At 44.4% G+C, this 20,767-nt stretch overlaps 1 protein-coding gene across 1 annotated transcript; it reads right to left on the bottom strand.

Moving 5' to 3' along the window:
* Positions 1-417: 417 nt before the first annotated feature.
* Positions 418-14,490, bottom strand: LOC118426362. The gene is made up of 4 exons (XM_035835696.1): positions 13,655-14,490; positions 7,664-7,810; positions 2,351-2,485; positions 418-2,009 (listed from the first exon to the last, which is right to left on the bottom strand). The coding sequence occupies exons 1-4, from the start codon at positions 14,320-14,322 to the stop codon at positions 1,727-1,729; spliced, it is 1,233 nt and encodes a 410-aa protein (XP_035691589.1). The 5' UTR covers positions 14,323-14,490; the 3' UTR covers positions 418-1,726.
* Positions 14,491-20,767: the final 6,277 nt, after the last annotated feature.

The raw sequence follows: 20,767 nt of genomic DNA, 5'->3' as shown, positions 1-20,767 counted from the left end.
CACTTTTTACTTTTAGGATGATTGAAAAAATATAGGATACAAGTCTCTGAATTTGTCGCCGATGTTTTTGTCGATAAAAGCGTCGGCCTCGTATATAAAACTGGCTGGTGTATGTCTCCGGCCAAGCATGCTGTGCCAGCTGTTTTCGTTGACAGAATGACCCAGCTTTTAGTTGGCTGGGAAGGGGTGTACCCCAAAGAAGTTTTATTGAATACAATGCAATTGTTATAAAAACTTATAATGCACATTCTTTATCATAATAAGAAGCTTATTAATTCTCTGCAACGCCTAAAATAAGTAAAACGATACCATTTGACTTGAAAAACGAAGAAATATTTGTGGCGCAAATAAAGCATTGAGTTTTACAAGTCAAACGTTTATGAAATAGATTACTCAAATAATCATGCGAGCCACAAATAGTGTTCGTCTTTATCAATTTATTTACATTGATATGATACAATGGGTGTACATGCGCCCCATTCCCATGGGAATAAGCACTTCGGTAGTGGCAAGCGTCTCTCATATTGAACAAATCAAAACCAAGTACAACTACATGTCAGCTTGCAGATGCTTCACTAAACAGCTGCGTCATCTAACGTTGGTAGGAGGTAGTACATGTGAGGTCATTTGCAGGTTTGGTGTGGCTAAGAAATGTTTCCAAGTTACATGCTAGTCAGAGGCTGACAAAAATTATGCCCAAAACCATACATGCGATTAGATGATGAAACATGTATAGCAGAACACAATAAATAGAAAAAACGGTACCAACTAACAATAGCGTTCTAGGGTTTTATGGTGCGGTACGTCATGTGTATACAAAACGCAGTCAGGTTCTTTGGCTGTCGATATACAAATGTTCATGTATGCACATTTCACTCAAACCTTAATATACTTCTCTCGCAGCCAAGTGTACAAAGCAGCCTTTTCATCTTCACATAGTAGTATAATAAATACATATACAGTAGATAAGGTAGGGAAACATTATCGAACTCTTGAAAATGATACAATATTAGCAGAACATACAAGCTATTCATCCATATAACCTCCTTGAGGCTATCAAGACATCAACTGTTAGCCTTTTGTTGTAGTGTTATCACAGCTCGCCAGGAGTCTCTCGTGGAGGTGTGGCGCTATATACCAGTAACTCAGTTGACAACGTCTCGTGAGCCTCGTATAAAACATATTCGGAACTCACGAAAAACGACAAGAAATGATGCATTCATTTAACCAGTATTGATTCACTTATGCTATGAAAAGATTTCTCAAAACGAAATCGTTAAAAATGGCTGCTGTGTTAACAAATGTTTATTAGTTTGATCTATACTTAACATTGTCCAGCAATGACAGGGACAACAATTGACGGTCTTCATTTTCCAAATACGGTGGCCATTTTGAATCATAGGTTGGTACGGCGCGTTGATTTTGACCAAAGTTTGTCAATGACACGTATTATGTCCACTTCCCAACCTTTTCACTGATGATATCAGGTGCTGGATTTTATTGATATTTTGGTGACAGGTCGTAATATGATATTACTACTGTTAATAATAATAGTAGTAAGCTATTATACAGGCTGATTCCATTTATGCATAGCTCATATCAGGAGGGATAGTGGCATTTCACGGTGAGAGAGAGTGAATTGAGTGTCAGTGACTCGAAATGTTCATCGCTAGTGTTTCTGTTCATAGAATGTTGAAGAATCTAATCTACTCTACACTAAAGAACTCTAGTAATACTTTCTCGCGATGTTCCGTGTTGGCCCCATGAGACCACGAAGGATCTTCTTGGATTTAACTTTGCGTTTTGAAGCCTTCGGTGTGTTAGACATGAATGGCCTCCTCTTGGAACTTCTCTCCTCCGACGATCGGTTCTTGTTGTTGTTGTTGTCGTTGTTGTTGTTGTCGTTGTTATTGTTGTTTTTGTTGTCACCCAGGGGAATCATTTTGGACGGTTCGTACTTCATAGGTTGTCTCAGTGTAGCCACTGTGGTCATCCCATACTTGTAGCAACTGTACAACAGAGAGGTTGTATTTTAATGAAAACAGTTTTGAACACTTTGGTAAGGTAAACGTTGTCCAAATCCCATAAAGTTAGCAACCAAGTACAGCCAAAGACGGTTTAAAGGTCCTTGATACAGGACAAGCACGATGGTCAATTCTAACTCTCACTTTCTTACATTTTTAACGAAAATTCAATATTGACTACTGAAAGGTTGCTCACATAGAGTATGACACGTTCTAAGTCCGCGTATGGTTGCTACCTAATCAGGTGTGCTGCTCATTGTACGTGTCGGCCACGGTACTAAGGATTTCCATTGGCAGGTTCACAAGAAGAAGCCTGCAGTACTCACCCTCCCCACCAGGAGCGCTTCAAACAGCCATGCTCCTCGTTGAGGTCGAAGCAAGGCGGCTGTCCGGCGTTGAAGAAGATCTTGCCGACCATGTTAGCCACAGGATTCCTGGTGGACTGAAGGCAGTTGTAGAATCTGTGGAAACATACAAACATTTGATTAGCTTCTCGCTTTCTATAAGTATAAAACTGGAGATGATATCTACAGAGAAGAACATCCAGAACGGAAATCGAATTTTTAATATCAATTTGATCATCTAGAAATCCTTGTATTAAACAAAGTAACATTGCTAGACACAGTTATATGTAACTCAACTTTATGAAATAACTAACTACGTTATACGATTTCTTATCCTCTAAGCCCCATTTCCTCTCTGTAAGTTTTTATCACATGCACACATAAAACATGTGGCAGGTGAATCAGGTTAAAACGCCAAAGGCCTTGGAGAACGGCCTCTCGTGAAATATAGAGGGAAACGACACGGAATGTAAGTGTTGGGAAGTGTGAGAATAGCCTGATGGATGGCTACTGTTTCTCAGTAATACCCCACACCTCGAGCCGCCCCAGGAAATAACTACCATTACGGCCTAATGAGCTTCTGCGTCTTTAGAAAGGAAAGAAACAGGAAAGGTTCGCCGTGTCAGGCCGTATACTGTAGCCAGCCATAGGAAATGTACGATATTTTTGACAGGTAGAACTTTGCCGTCGGTATGAAAGTAAGACAGGGTCATCCACAAGGGAACAACAAATGGAGCCGTGCGGAAACCGCAGAGGAACGCAAAGATACGCGTAACGGATGTATTGCTAATCCTCCTTGTTTTTAAGACGTGCAGAAACTGACGTGAAGGTGTAATTGCAAACCTGGCGCGGAAATTAGCGCTGCCAAAACTTTCCTTTCTTCTACCCTGCCCGGCTTCTTGTGTTCACGCTTGACGTATGAGGCCCACCCAGAAGCGACGGCCAGGAAAGGAACATGGCAGAGCTCTAGTTTTCCCCAAGTTTCTTTTCCCACATGTACACCTATTGGTTGAGTCGGGCGGCGACAAGCACTTTTTAATACAGTGCTGGAGGTGACTTTCACTGTTTCTCGTGTCACTGTGTAAGCCTCAAGTGCTATGTAGCGTGGCCATGTCTGAAAGGTTCGAAACAAACCATCGAAGCTAGTCTATGGACAAAGTGAGGGTCTATCTGAGAACCGTACTCAGTTCTTTCTCACGTGCGAATCAAATTTCATGTTTTGGTTGAAGGCAACTTCCAAGCAGATGTTAGGCGTAGGATGAAAAATTACCACGTTTTCTGATGGCCATGCTTGTCTGAGTGACAGAGAAACCCGGCCGTCAGAAAACGCCACGATCTCTCACAGTAACATTTGCTTGAAGATTAAAAATCTGGTTCTTGCAATGGTATATGACTTCTTGGTACATGTATCTTGAAAATTTGCATTCAGTTTGCAAGCCATTGTGACGGAAACTGCCAAGAAGATATATGTGACGCCAACAACTATGTAAGGAATGTCTAATCACCCATTGTAAAAACGCTCTTTCCAACAGGTAAAACTGCCCAAACATGGCAGAAAAATGCCAAACATGTTGAAGAGTAAATCGATCTGTGGTCAAACATTACTGTTGCATACTCATCGATCACTTCGGCTCTTTAAGTTATTTTCTTAAAACTCGACTCTTTCGCCGATGTCTTGGTTGCTAGGAGACGGCCGAAACACCTGCTTGTCCCGTGCAGCGGTGTTACCTGGGGACACGTGGCGACATTTGTGGTGTAAATGTTGTCGCGACCGTCCCCGGCCGGTTACTTACCGCACTTAAAAAAAAATGAGACCACCATCAAACAGGGGGAGATAAAGTGACTTCTCAGTGGAGAAGGCGCCTGTGCCGGGGGATGCAGAAACACGATACAGACTTGTGCTTCGGGCTATTGGAGATAACATGGAAATCTCTTCTTTTATTTTGTAAATGGAAGGAGCATTTTGAAGAAACGTTGACCGGGTGCCTTTTGATACTCAACATCTAAGTGAATATATCGATGAGGCAAATGTAGGGAACAGAATCAGCGTGCTGAAATGTTCGGATATGTTTACTTACAACGTGCAAACAGATACTGACGAGAGCTTGTAGCTTCTTGGTAGTATAGTCTTTTGGACAAAGATGACGGAATAAAGAAACACGGTCATCTTTCTGATACAGAGGTTACGTTACTTCCGTATCTTGGGAAAAGGTAAACACATTTGTTTGTTGTCAGGTACAAAGTAAAACAGCTTACCAATTATCCAAGAGATACAATGTTATCTTGTCGTCTCTTCCCGAAAGAAAAGGTGCGTGTGTTTATACCATTAGAACAGACCACCAACGCGTAGAGACAAATAGACATTGTCTCCCCGATCATCATGATAAGGAAATACCTTGAAAGAGATACAGTGTTAACAATTACCGCTTGTTCTCCTTACAAAGTAACTTCAAAACGCTTGAATAGACTTCAAAGGGCCATCATAACCGAAAAGCGTGGAAGCTATCGGTTTGCGTAATCTTCTACTTTTAGTCAAGATTTGTTTGTGGAGAGGTCTATGGTCACCTCGTGTCGACGACGCGACACCGTGCGGCGATTTGTATAGCTGCAGCCTAGTCTACCTCATTGGAAAGTAATGTCCGGAAAAATGCTGGCTTTCTACGAACAACGAGATTGGTATTAGACAGATTACAGGGCGGTTGTTTGGTCTGAGTCAGCGAGGACACAGTTTCAAAGGGAAAGGTCAGGGAATAATTACATTGCACGTACATAGCCTGTCATCTGACGGTCTGGATGTCACTTGACCCACAAGACGGCTTGCACCTGCATTAGTGAGTGCGGAAACTGTCGAAAATCTGCGCCTTCAAACCTGTACTTACTGCAGTCTTCATTACTAGTTACCCTTGAAATAAAGAACGATAAGGATTGGTGGTGTAGTATCCAGCAGTGTTAAGTTACCAGGCGATGTCCAGAAATATCTGTCTCGGAAAGCAGCCAAACGTAGTTGACAGCTTTTTGGTGCTTTCATTAACAATTTTCACGTTGACATAGTTGAGGAAGGATTTTTAGTGATGATTTGCAGTGCTAATTTGCCCTCGCTTGTCCAGATATAAATCTTCCGTCAAACCAACTGTCTTATCGGCTAACACTAGGTCTCCGGGCCGGCCCATACCGGTTGGACGGTAACATGCATATTTGTCCCCGCACATAATTCACGCGTCCTTACGACGGAGACTTAACGACTTACGGTAATCTTTTAATGCGCACTGATTAACTCCATAAAACAACTTGATTTCACATATTTTCTTAAGGCTGGCGCGGCCACCTGCTAGGTTCTTGTCTAGATTCTGGGGTTGCAGTTGTGGATTTTGTACACCTGGGCCGCCAGGTCATCACTCCGTACCTTAAGGGCGAATGTTACGCAGGTTTTCGGGCGGAAGGCTTTGAAGGGATGAAGTGAAATGATCAGAGTTGGCAGGTCGTACCTCAAGAATATCAACTTACATTCCTGAGAAAATAGCAACGTTTTGTGCCACCCGAACGAATAGACAGATTTTGAAAACAGCGGAGGAATTTTACCACTGCACTGCTCGGAAACATTATCCGGCGATTACAAATGTTATTCGTACACACCTGGGGTCGGGCCCTTAAACAAACGTCAACACAGCGGGGAATGTTGCGGTCGCGTACCTGTGGTGTTCGGCACAACGTGCGGCGCACAGCGACAGCGACCGCAACATGGCGAACAAACTATAGGAGGGGCCTAATGCAACCCTACACACACTTCACATGGTGAACGTATCTCTGAGAGACTGTATGCTATTCCCCATGTATGCATGTGCCGGTTTCTTAATTGCCTTCAAAATGTACGCTGTCAACCCTGATGTTATGAGTGAGTGATTTTTACTACACAGACTGACAGAATTAAAACATGAGTTACCCAACAGTCATTCAAACCCTTGCTTTATTGACAGCCATAGACTGCTGTTGTCGCTGTGTTTTGTCCTTGTTTTGTGTCCTGTATGAGCGAGTAACGGCACCAAACAAAATAGTGTGGGAATATTCCGAACCGGAGGGGGTATATAATATTTAGTACATATATATGTTACACATATATGCTTCAGACTTTTTAGAAAGAGCGTGGGAAAAGATCGGGGTTCTGTTACGGGAGGCCAACGTGACTGTTTCATCCCGCATTCTATCAACAAAAACACCGCATCACCTGCGAGAGGACGGTCTTTTCAAGCCGGCCTCAGAAGACTTGGCGACAGCCGGGGACAAAGGCGCGAACACACCGGGCACAATGTCTGGCCATCAACACTTGAAACTCAAGCGTGAGAAAATGGAGCGGCACGCGCTGACCCCACTTCGAAGGTCTTGTTGCAAGTTGAAGCAGACAAACGTCCCAAGAATGGATTATGAAACCACAAACAGTACCAGCCTCACCCGATACCGGTGAGACGGGCCCGGTAAGGGGCACGGAGTCTTGTTTGGTCACCCACAGGACAACTAGTCAATATTGTCGGGGAAAGGGAGAATCCGACTGGGCCTTTGTTTGGGTGACGACAGGTGCGCTAAACGGTGGAACGGACGGTGCAGGTTTGTGGGACCCTGCCCTTAATGACGTCCATCACAACAGATGTTTGCAACCCTTGCTCGTGAGAACCTAGTCTCGATTGGTCTCCAAGCAGATGTATGACTCCGGTGCGTTTCCACACTTCTTCTTTTACGGTGTTTCAAGTGTATCCTTTTTCTCTGTTCTTCTTTTCTGTCCATGTGCGTCTAAGAATGTCTCAATTTTGAGAACGTTTAAAATGACACAAAAACTACAAAACAGACCGGAGCCATACATTTCCCTGGAGATTACGTCCCTACTACTCCATGACGAAGGAATGTCGGGTAAGGGGCGTCCTGTCAGGGTCTAATAGATCAAAGGTAGTTAACAGGAGTTCAGGCGAGACAAGACGGAAAAGGAAAGGCAGCTCATACGTAAGAAGTCAAAACAGGCCTCCCACACCTTGTCTTCCTACTCTAATCCTTCTCCTCCTTCCGTTTCGCGCCTCCCACCCCCTTAATCCTCTTCCTTATCCCTTAAATTCTCAATCCCCATCGCCCTTGATATGTTATTGTAAACAAGCTCTATGATCCCCCCCCCCCCCCCCTACTGAAGTCTATCCGTCATTCTTCTAGTGTATCAATCTCACTTTTTCCTTGTACCTTTTTTCCTTCCCTTGCCCTCGGTCCCTCTCATCTAGATTCCGACCTTTCCCCTACTTTCCTACTACCCCATCTCACCTGTCATCACAGTCACAGTGCGACAGCGTGTGGAAGCGGTAGTTGAAGAAGCCGTATGCCGAGGAGAATCCTGGGATGCGGTGTTCGCAGTGGTCGTGTTCCCGGCAGCACTTGTCCACCTCTGCCTCCTCTCCTAAGTCATCAAACCTGCAGAAAAGGGACAAGCCAATAAGGTTAAGAATTATTTTCAGAGACAAATGTGCATTCCAGGTGACAACAAATTTTGGGCATTCGTGTTCTTTTTCTTTCAATCACAAGAAATAAAACTCTCTTAAGTCCTTGAGACTTCAGATGTTCTTTAAGATTCATCCTGAATAAACCATTACTGACCCCGAGTGACATCTCGCGGTATCGTCTCTCGCGAGACGTGACATCCTGCAATCTTCCTATCCCAAAGACGGACGGTATCCGATGCCGTTCTGATGTCCTGGATAAAATCTTCACTCGGGGGCGTTCTGACAAACGGTATTAACACATCCAGTTTGCCATTCCCGGCATTCCACACAGAGCTGGTACAAAGAACAAGCCCTTGGCCAGGCCCGGCTACATCGCCTCTGGACGCATGTGTTGTCCGAAGCGTTAATCCCTAACCATATCAGACCTTTTAGTGTGGAGGAATCTGCCTTCCAGCACAAAGTACGGGGCTGTTTCGCCACTTAACAGTCGAGCCTGTCAGCACAGATAATTCTCTCTCTGTTACAGAACCCGGGACATCTGGGGGTGTTGTTTGGTAAGTGAGAAGGGTGTGGGTTTTAACGTCCTCAGAACTGAACTATGCACAAATGCGACAGCTCAGAACACCTGTTTCACAGCTATTTGGACTGTACAACAAGCGAAACCTGCGTGTTCTGCTTTCCAACACAGACAGAAATAGTCCATGATCATTTGCAATCGATGGCATCTTCATGTTCTTGTTTTGCAATGACAGGTCTTGATTTGGTAACTTCGAAGTTTGTGAAATAATCGAGTTTAACGGCTGTCCACACATTTTTCTCCGTCTATCTCCCCCTGTCCGTTGTCTTGTTCGTCTTCTTGTCTCTCTCTTTCTCGCTCTCTCATTCTCTCTGTCTTTTATTTTTTCTAATAGATTAGGATCTTGATTTCACTTTTCAGAACTGTTCGTCCAGAAAAGGGTATCATCTTTCCACTAACGACCCAGTATCTGATGGTGCCTGGAATCCTCCAAGGTTGCAAAAGTAGAGCACCAACAAAGGGGGCGCACCCACCCCCCAAATTCTACACAATCAAGAGGCGGCCAAAAAAACGACAAGACTTTGCTAAATACCTTTAATGCCGTTTTACCCATTGTGCTACCTTAAGAAGATAATTCTGATACCCTCTCGTCTTTTCTTGTACGCCCAAGAATTGGTTGTTAACCAAGCAAATACCGTCTTAAGGTATTAGTCGCGTGTGTTTGCGGTGGTCCTTTGAGGGAGTTCCGCGGGGAGAGTCGGTATTTGTGAGCTCTGACACTTTCACCTCGCGGAGTTATCTAACAATAACGCCAAGACGACTTCAAGGGGTACGCTTATAATGCTGCTGATACGAAGCTTAAGCATAACTTACGGACGATTTCATCCTACAATACGTCGTCAGTTGTAGTAGGCCCTTTGTTGTGAATTTTCCATTCACTGATCATCATTCAAAACATGCTAACAGTGGACAAGGACGCATTGTATTTGATTGATGTTTGGGGAACGTCACTGGGTTTGGACTGAGCATTCGTTCCTCAGCCAATCAGATTTCTTGCCCCATCTGCTCTGTATATGGTCAGTTTTAGGCCAAGGTTAAAGTGTAGGTTCTCGCTCTTTGTTAGTTGACTACAGTGACAGCAAAACAGGTGTTTTTTTTTCAATTTTCTACAAAAAATTGCTCGGCAGTGAGACAGCGAGACGAGTTATGCAGTTTCACAACGCCAGGCATTGACTGATTACACTGTGTTCTTGTCCTGCAAGTTCCTGACAATTGCTTGTGTCGTTGCGAACATTTCCAGACTGAGTAAATTGTGCCGTGACACGCGCGGGGTGAGTTATAGATGGCCGTTCAGATGACCTACACTTCCGTTTTTGTCTCGTTCATAAAAAAGATCGTCAGTGAGTCACCCACTGCCGAATTGTTTGATCGGTAAGCCGTATATCCCCACTCCTGGGATCGGCGCGTTGTGATATATTTGATCATACCACCTGTCTAAACCTTTGATCGACAGGTAAAAGACCCTCAGGTCGGAGATCAGACAAGAAGTGAGGAAATAGATAATAGAGGTTGTCCTTGAGTTATAGTAATGTCTGCGGCAGGGGTGACATCTGTTTGTTGTGGTAAAATCCGGCTTTGCTCCAGGCGGTTTGACTTTTAACATAAAGTAAGCGGCAGTAACACCTGAATTAAACATCGTGGTTTTTGTGGATCAAGTCGCGGTCGGGATACCAACATTATATAGGACACCGGAAGGAATGTTTTACTTCGAGTCACTGAGAAGAGACCAAACATGGCTCAACAGATTTCGTGTCCTTTCGTCTGCGATTTCTAGTGTTGTAATTTTGGGGTCAAAGGAAGGTACTGAATTATCATGGCAGATATGGTTCATTGACACTGAAAAGGGCAAGTACGAGCACCATGACACTACCCAACAGGTAAAAGAGGAGGGAAAAATCGGGTATCATCATGACGTTTGTATGCCAGTCGATTTCCTGAATCACAGTCAAGGTTGACAATAAGAATACCCCCTCCTCAATCCCCGTGACTTTCAGGACATTTCACACATACCGAGTACAGGAGTTCGGTCATGTTGTCACCTGGAAAGGGTAAAGCACGCCAATGTTTATTCAACCATCGCGCATTTTCAAAGTCCAGTCAAGTGACTTACGCCACGCGGTTGTTGTTTACGTGATATACTACTATATCATTCTTTACATTTAGTTTGTTGATTGTTAACATTCCAACGCAGTTGTTGTGGTTGTATATGGAAATTCCGTGTGCATTCCTTCATTAGAACGTGGCAACGTAATGAGTATTTTTGTGTGCAGTCTATATTAAACGGTGTTAAACACCTCGACCACAACGAATGTCTATCTATTCACCTCTCGTCTAGTCTCCTTCCTGAGTTATTCACTGTGATCAATCATACTTTGGGACGGGACGTCGCTCCAAGAAACACATTTCCTTGATGGGCGAAAATTAGTCAGGCTGTTAGCATAACCCACATTGTGTAGTGGTGGCCTTTTGCCCTTTCCCTGCAGCAGGAATTCTTCTCGGGACAATTAATGCGGGTTGGGGACAAGCTGTCCTCTCATCGGAAGTGGAGGACATATTCTATTGTGAGCTTATCGGGTTCGGATATCTCATCGATAACGTCAGATAAAAAATGAGATATGGTCAGCACCTAATCTCTATCACCTCACCTGGACAAAAACAATAAAACTTTCAGACTGCGATGAGAAACGTTTCTTCGTCTTTTGCGTAAAAAATAAGGTACAATTCTGATTTCTTGTTGAATGATGCAGTAAAAACACTGGCGATAAAAAATCTGTAGATTTGAACAGCCGCCATTTTGAACTAAGCCTTCTGGGTATCCCTTCGAATGTGCACCTGTTGTCGACTGAAGTTATTGCTTTTTCCGTACCGGCTTCTGTCCTCAGCTAAATCCGCCCGGTCATGCCCAGCTAATAGTTACAAGTGGCTGTGACACCCGTGAGTCCGTGATCGAGGTCCAAAGTTTGTTTACTAAGCACTGAAAGGTCGATGCCAGTCTCTGTTTGTTTGCCGACAGAGCTCCGAGTTGAAAAATTGGCGCGCGCAGTGACACTCACACACATACGAAACGGTTTACCACTGTTTTCATCGTACCATACAGAAGACAGCACTTGCGTGAGGTATAATTTTACTGAATGAAAAACAAGGGATGACAAGATATGTCGTCCAGATGCGAATGACAAGGGTATACCTTTGTCGGCAGGGAAACTTGAACATGAGCTGATCGTCTGAGGCTATGAGGTGCAGAATTCACCTGTTTGTAGTTGACATGTCACTCACGGAGAGAAATAATGTAGCAAAATCTAACTTTCTTTTGCAGATGAAACGTCAGATTGCTCGACGGTTGAACAGGATCATGACAGATGACTGTAACACCTAATTTAAGATAGCATCTCAGAGTCAACAAACATGCTTTCTTCGGGTGAAAGACGATATCGCCTCGAGAAGAAGTGGACTGTAAATTAGAGCCATTAAAGGAGTTAATGGTTCTGAGCCAGGCAGACAGAAGGAGTAAGGCGGGGAAATAGCGTTCATTCCCAGTGTCAAAACGTCCCGAGTTTGTTTAGCAACAAAACGACATATCTTTGCAATTCCAGGTGATAGCATCTAAACGTAAACAGGAGACGTAGTTGGGAATTCAGAAGCACGCAACCAGACAGAAGACAATATCCCGTCAGGGAGGAACCTTGCAGAGTTCAAGTTCGTGCCTGAAAACTTGGGAATCCTGCAATGCCGTCTCGTACCAAGGTTATCTCCCAGACTTGCACGCTATCCTGGAAACCCAACCCAAAACTGTTGAAGGACGAAGCAAGCGGACAGAGAGTGAAATGCAATATTGTCGGATAAAAAAGGAAAACAATTAAATCCAAGGATGAACAAGGAACTGCGGGTCCCTGAAATCATTCGGAGCGCCATCTACCGGACATGGCTAAACAGTTCACCTCCACTTAGCGATGAAAGTTTGATCGAATGTTGCAATAAGCAATGGGCTATTCTTGAATTTGCCACACTATCAGTACAACATCAAAGCCGGCTGTGGGAGCGGCTGTAAAAATTCAGACCTCTGCTCTTCTTATCTTCATGTCTCGTCTAGAGTCGACAGACCCGTACGGTGTAATTTTGTCCTCGTTAAATTCACAGGCCTCCGGGCGCGCACAACCGCAATGTTGTGACAAGGGCTTTAGGATGGACAGATTTGCCGAAGTGTTGGCATTGGGCCAGAACTTGCCCCCAGTTGCCCCCACGATGTTACTGAGGGCGGAAAACCCCGCTAATAATCGGTGGCACAGCTTATTTGTAGAGTGGAGAACAGCCCCAAGTCGGACGGGCTTACCCGCTTGTATGTGATGACAGACGTCCACGTTGCGCTAGGGAAACGTTTAGAGAAGAAATAAACCCGAGCTGACTCAAGCTACCCCCACTTGCCTTTTTTTGCAGACAAAACCCTTCGATTCATTGGAACGATGTCGGTGAATTGTTTTACATAAGCTGTTCAGCCTGACTGGCATGCGGACTTCCCTGCAGGTGGATGCGGGGACGGTACAAAAACTACACCGAAGGGTGCATGAAACAAGGCCTCAATTTAAGAGACAGTACGGAATGGACGGCAAACGTGTACAGAATCACTAACTACTAGTTACGTCCTTTTCAAAGGGGCTAAGTATAGTAGTACAGGGAACGTGTAGTTACATCTTCTATCAAGTAGTATATGTATATCAACAGCATATTTGATAATGTTACACAAGTTTGATGTTGTAGATGAGAAGACTTCCTAAGCGTTGACTGTGGCGAAAGCAAACCAGCTTTACACCGCATGTTGTAAATAGTTTGTGTCCCGTCTTTAGAAGGACGTTGCCCGGCCTCCTTGTCCATTCTTATTAAGTTGACATACCTGCCCGTCTCGCGCCCTTGAGGCACGTTTACTCCGCGCAGCGCGAGTGAAAGCCGGCAGGCAGACAGGCCCTAACAATCGGCACAGTCTTTTCAGACGTGGCCACAGCGTTCCTGTCACGTTGTTGACGGGGTAAATCAAATTTTGTTCCAATACAATTCATTACGGAAGGCTAGAGGTTGGATTACTCCGCATTATTTCTGCCCAACTTATGTCGGTGGCGTGTCAGTCATTCGTGTTCCGTGTATCCAACCCTATTCACAAGCTGTCATCTAGATTGTAACAAATGTTACAGTTTTCAGACATTTATACAAGTATTAAGTCACAGGAAAGATAAGACGAAGGCTTACTTGGATGCCATGTCACCAGCTCCACACCATTTCGTCCCGGGGTAGATGAGCCAGCTCCCGGCGCGCTTGGTCCGGCCGCCCAGGTCTCTCTTCTCCCTCTGCTGGTGGTGCATCTCTCTTTTCACAGCCTTCTCAAACTCCCGACACTTCCCCTTCGCCGTCTTGAAGTCCACCAGGGTTAAGATGTTGGACACGAGGCCCTCGCTGCCGTCGGCGACCAGAGGGGAGAACTCGGTCCAGAGGTAGTCCCTCCGGAGCGAGTCCGTCCCCAAGACGAGCCCTCTTCGGACGGCGGCGTCTGTCATCGTGGTGTCCTCGGCAAGGAACGAGGCGACGAAGCCGTCGATCGCGTCTCGGTCTTCTCGAACGTCGCAATCCCTGACGACGCCGTCCCCGCCGTACACGGCCTGCGTGAAGAGCCGGCCGTCGGTCACCTGGCGGAACCTGATGTCCGCCGTGGGGGTGCGGGGCGTCCCTTCGGGCAGCACCACGGAGGTCTCCCGAGCGAAGACGCCGTCCTTCACGACGCTCAGCACGCGCTCGCCGTCCCCGCTCACACTTACGTTGAAGTAGAACACGGACGGAATCAGATTCCTCGCGAAAACGCTCTCAACGACGACGAAAAGCACGGCTACTGCCACTTGGCGCCCTACAGTAGTAATTGCCATGACTGCTAGTTAGTAGTCGGGTCTAAAAGTCGTGTCCACAGTCACTATATATAGACAAGGCTTAAGAATGCAAATCCACTGTTAGCTACGCGAGGCGTACAGCAGGCAGGCTCTGCTCGGGTTCGTGTGGCTGCTGGCCTCCCGCCAATATATATACCCCCAGCCCGGTCACCCGATAACGCCCAGTGTAATGCTATTCATGACAGGTAGGTAATTACCTCTCAGACCGCCCCAGGGAAGGTTTGGGGGTGTCAACGTACCCACATGACGGCAGGCCACAAGACCCACGCCGATTGGTCCGCTGGCCAGAACACACAGAACTGGAGAGCGTGTTTGGAACATTTTTGAATACTTACGGGACGTTATAAAACTTCCCAAGGAATGTGTCGTGCCACAAACACCCACGTGGCGGGAAAAACAAGCGTTACCTTTTTGAAGGAAAGAGTTACACTAGTCAATCTGATTAAGATAAGATTATAGCATGAAAATGTCATGTGGCGTTTTTAAAAGAAAAGACTACCAATATTAAATGTAATACATGTATATCAAAATAAGATATAAACTTTATCTAGAAAAAATGTCAGACAGGAAATGACAACACAACAATCAACACCTGACGTTCCGTCGTTGACAGGGAAAGTGTTGATGTAAGTTGAGAATTACGTATGCGAAGTACAACACGTAGCCTTCAGCATATCTTAGTCATGACGAAACATGACGACAGCATCTACAAAACTATACAGAGATATTACATTGTTTCTGATAGCCCGCACATTCTTTTATGTCACGGGCAAAACATTTATTTGCTAACTAAAAGTACAAAGTTCCTGAACGGACGAAATTCCAAACTCTTAAGGGTTTCCGAGGAGTCACGGAAATAGACGTTTTTTTGCCGAACTCGAGTGCGCTGAAACCACGCTGCCATCCGCTTCCTGCATCAGAACAAAAACTTCTAATGTCGCTTACGATACAATAAGGAAACTGTTCAAGCCTTGAACAAATACATGACCCTTTGTAAGGTTTCAAAACAATGTTGCCTTTTACACCGTGATATCGACCTTCGTTGATAAGCATTGACGATGATAAGTTATAGGGAGCTAGCCAGTACGTACTTCTTACTGATACAACATTTTACATACGTCAAAGATAAAAAAGACAAAATCAAAATTTGCTACCATTTTTTTCACACCATAGAAACATTGTACTGCCACATACATATGTGAGCAACGTTACTGATCATGACCTCAGATTCCAATACAGCCCTTTACGTAAGAAGATCCGATATCGCATGATAACATTCCGACACGTTCTATCATCATGCATGCACTTCTTATCTTTTAATTCTATTATAACTCTGACAAAGCACCAAACCATGACTTGCAAGCTTAGAAAAAGAGAGATTTGGATACGAGGTAGCCGTACCAGCAAAACAGGGTCAAAACAATGTCTGATCGTAAAAATGTAAGCTTGTCAACTCTGCCATATTTACAACCGCTTAGACCACAGTTTATACAAACTTTAATCTCTTGCCCCTCCCACATATAAAAGATTAAAAAGGGCAAGTCCTTATCAAAATATCTGTAGATCAGGGTTGAACCATAGAGCACAGTTAGGAACACCCAGAATAAAGGGAAAACCGCCCACCTTCCCTCTGTTTGTTTTAAGGTTTCCGACTGTCTGCCCTTGTGGCGACATGTTGTCACCCACATTATAGGTCACAATTCCTGAAGTTAAACGGGTAAAATTTGAAGATAATAGATTGAATTGACTTCTTGTCGCTTGAAGGCGGAACTGATCAGCCAGTTTTGTTCTTAAAGGCTTTATTTGCAACTCGATACTGCAGATCCTGTTGGAGGCCTCTCATGAAGAGAGTTAATCACAGAAAATTAAGACAGAACTACGGAGCATTGTTCTCGACTTGATGGGCCACAAGAGCCCACCAAAGACGACCCAGCTAACAGATGTCACCACGGATATACAGAAATTCCCCGGGGTATGACAGACAAAGGGGGAGGGACAATATTTAATCTTGTTGCCCTGAGAGGTAGGAAGTTTTCGGGACATACGAACAGGTCTCCCTCCTACGACTCCGGACGACACATGAGAAGTTCGGTGGCTCCAGAACCCCTCCCACCCAGTGACTTCCTTCCTCTCCAGACGACACTACGACTACATGACTGTACAATTATATCATTAAACATAGTTACAAAGTCTATTCTAGACTTGCATTAAGAACCTTTCCACGGCTATTTGCAAGGAGATCAATGTGCTTTTAGTGAATTAACTTCTCTTTGAGGATCTTTGAGTGGAGACAAGGCGGTTCAGACGTCGGATAGTTTGACCTTCGGCTGACCTCAAGAGACAATGGCGGGTAAGAGGAATGAGGGGGGGGGCATGAAGAAATATACATGTAAAGATTGTTGGCCTTGACAGTCTCATAACCTGCTATCAAGGTCCTAGAGGAACGTTTTAGCACAATGGACATATTCACGTGACCTAAATCAAGGAGAGTCGACTGCAGATGGGAGTGTTGCCCTGCGAGAGAAACAGGTGTTACAGTTGGTCCCTACAGTTCTCATTCTTTCGGGTCATTTGTGACTATCCGATAAACATTTTACCGGATAGTTATGAACATTTGTTGATCTATTTTTTGTTTCTTTTCTGTGTTTTGTTATAAACAGCGTCATCGTTACTTAAATGCTGTAACATATTAACTTTGACTGAATTTTCATACGCAAAAATACATTCAATATGTAAGTGACGAAAACAGATATAACCCTTTTACCCCTTCGATTCCCTATCTGACATGTTGTGTTACTTCTTGTTATTCTACCTTGATATTGTCTTTGTTATCTTTTTTTTATTATCCAAAGGTGATGTTAATATTAGGTGTATTTAAGTATACATATGTAACTATATCATCAAGGTGTATGTAACTATACATATATTACAATATCATTAGGATGCATATATGTAACTATATCAGCTGTAAGTAACAATGTATGTAACTACTGTATATTATCAGGAAAAGGGATGTAGCTTTATTGTACTCCTAGATCCTAGGAAGATCGGCCTTCTTTCTTCCGGGACAAAGTCTTCTTCCTTATTTATCCCTCCGAATATTCCGAGAAACGCCGTGATTGTGGGAGGTCCAAATGAGGAGAAATCTATCCCCACTCATCAACTGTACGCCTGTCAGTTTGAATCATTTGGACACCTTCGCCATGTTGTAATTGACCCATAATACTTTCCTCCCTCACACCTGTAGGAGTTGGTGTGGCACGTGACCTTCCCATGACCCCCCGCTGTGTCGTGGGAGGTCTGACAGAAGTACGGAGACGAAGAAAAAAGCTAACAAAATTTTAGCCGATAAATTGCTCTGACATTTGATCACTTTCCACCTTATTGGCGGGGCAACCAACCATATAAACTGATGTAACCGAGACAAAGAGAAGGGAGGAGTCCGTTGGACATTGGCTTTTAAAATAGTACTGCTCCAAACTAACTGCAAAAGTATGAGGCAAATGTCACATACTGACATAGACCAAGGACGTAGCAATACAAACGATGGTCAAACGATGCTTCTACGTCATTTGTAAATCTATGGACAATGAAAATGTATTTCGTTTTACTATATCTGTTACGTCTGTATCAGATAATGAATCAAGGCTCTTTCAATATCCGAACATTTTAGCCTTGGCGCCTTTGACTTTGATGGAAATCACAAAAATTACCAACCATGCTACATCGCCAGTCCCGATGACTAATTCTTGCTAATTTAAAATCCCCAAAGAGTTATAGAGTCGAGGATGTTGTGTTATCGAAGACCTTGAACGGAAAGCACTTGATACATTCCAAGGTCATTCTTTCCTCCCCCAACTTGAGCAATGGGAGGTCTGGATCAGTACCGACTGCTGCGACAGATACGATCTCTGACGAGTCAGGACACGGTCGCAGTCTCGCAGACGATACAAGAGAAAACACAAATCACTCTTATTTCGACATTGACGGAAGGGTAGTGAAGATATCTAAGCTGGGTCTGATGCTACTTTCACCATGGGAGGTCCCGCTGTCGCCAGGAATGAAATATTCCTCGGAGCGGTTAAGTGAAAGGATAGCCGCGAACCTTTGTACCCTCGCTACCTCCCTCGCATCAGAGGACTCCACGAGTCGAAAGGGCACGGAAAAGGACACCGAGAAGTCGGCGCACAGTGTCAATATCCTAGACAATTTTACAACTGTACAGCGTTGTATATGTAGAATATCAGTCGGAAAATTCTCAGCAAAAGAAATCCCAAGGGGTTCACCATCTTATAAGTATTGTGCATTAATGTTTAGTCATTCCCATCGCATGTCAGTCAAGTAATTGTTCAACGAACTTAAATAATCCAAATTAGTTTTATCCGACCACAGCGCCTTGAGGCACGTGCGAGTTAGCCACAACCATGGTGGTATATCGCTCATAGACTTAAAAGATTTTGTACTTCACCACAATTTTTTCAGGACATTGTCTACTTCATATGGGAGTTGTCAAAAGCTTTGTTGAAGACAATTTGTTGTAATTCACTAAACTGCTGGCATTTTCTGAGACACAATTTAATACCCCCATGCATTAGACAGCACTGTAAGTGGAACAGTTGAGGTAATGAAGGAATAAACGGAATATAATGACCGATGAATTGACCTCTGACCCCAGGTGAGCCGTTTCTCGTTGGGAGGTCCAAAATTGCTCGCATAAAAGTTGCCCCGGTCCGCAGGTGTGAAATGAGGGCAGGACACATCACCTGGGGAACCCTGGCGGTGCGGCGGCCATCATTACGCCCAGCGAGGTGCCGCATCAATACGGTGATTTATGGGGAAGGACTCAACAGGTGTGCGAACGGGAGAGATTACACAAGACACAGATCGATGAATGGATATGCGAAAGGAAGGGTGAGCCAGTGATTGCAGACAGTGGAGAGATATGGTGACGCAATCTCCAAGCAGATCCTATGGTAGCATTAGACCTGGACTGATACACTCCTTTGCCATCTACTATCTCATGCTATTGTAGGATCTACTTGGAGATTAATGGTGATGATGAACAGACGGGCGATCGGACGAAAGAAATGAAATGGAAAAGGACAAGTACTTGGCACGCGTGGAGAGTACTGTATCCCTGACACCCTCATCAGCATTCTCCGTATATGACAGAATTATGAGAATAACATATGATACAGTTCATTCACTTTCCTTTCTAGAGTGATATTCACTGTTTAGCAGAAAGTGAAGAATTAATACGAAAGGCCTGCAGTTGATTGAAATGGGAGTCTGTACCCTTACATTCATATTCGTTGTCTCAAATCCGTGACCACTATCCGGCATATATGCCCAGAAGCGGCCCAGATCCCCTGTGGGAGGATCATTACACCTTTATTGTCTACATCTGCGCAAATTGAGCAACGAGATGGAAACCTGAGACGAAGACTGGGTTTGAAAAATGCTGTAATTTTGTTGATATCAACGCGAGTCAAAACATACAGGAAATGCATCGCGTTCCACGAGCAATGGGACCGGTAACCGCGCACAAGGTTTACTGGGAGAATGGTGGAGGTGGGGCGATGTGCAAAGAAACCGATTACAAGATTGAACGGGTGCCAGATAACTGACTGAAGATGGCATGCGCATATGGTTGAACATATTATAACTAAAACGCACACAAGCGCATGCCTACTATTTTAAATCAAGTCTGAAACTACTTTCTTGTCAAACCCCAGCATAGTTGGACAATCTCTCTCTGTCTGAGGCTTAATTGGCCCCCTCCCGGAGACGGGGAGTCGCGCAGGCCGCTATGAGCGCGATTTAATCAGGCTAGCTTCAGCAGGTTCCCAGGCGACCTTGACGTCCCGGCAGCTGCCAGGTGTAAGACGTCTCGACTCGGGAACGGCGTGTTTAAAACTGTCAACGGTTTCTAATATCACGACTTGGACAAAACAAAAACAAGGGTCTATGACCTGCACTGTGATGCAACATGCGTCATGTATCATGTTTAATGCCTTTTTTGCACTTGCCAGCATAAACGAGGGGCATTAACAATAGTCTTACCCAATCATCTAATTAAAAATATAACAACAAAGGTTTTGAATTCTATTACAGAAAAATCACTTGTTTTGTAAGGTGATCTGAGGGTTAGATGGCCGCCAGGGAATTCGTTGGATCAACCGGAGTATGACATGACATTTCCGGCTGATATCATCCCTGGATTTTCACCTGTTGTTTGGATCCTACAGGTGGACTCCAGAGAGCGCATTGTTTTTATTCTTCCAGGCTTCTTTATTGAACCACACACACCGACAACCACTCAAATACGATATTTCAGAAGATAGCTGCATTCCGTCAGCATGAAGTACAAAGTATACCACACAGAAAGCCGCTAGAACAGGTCCTGAGTTGCTTGCTATCTGTC

This window comes from Branchiostoma floridae, chromosome 11 (genome assembly GCF_000003815.2).
Source record: "Branchiostoma floridae strain S238N-H82 chromosome 11, Bfl_VNyyK, whole genome shotgun sequence".
Taxonomy (NCBI): Eukaryota; Metazoa; Chordata; class Leptocardii; order Amphioxiformes; family Branchiostomatidae; genus Branchiostoma; species Branchiostoma floridae.
This window is presented reverse-complemented; position numbering and strand designations above follow the sequence as displayed.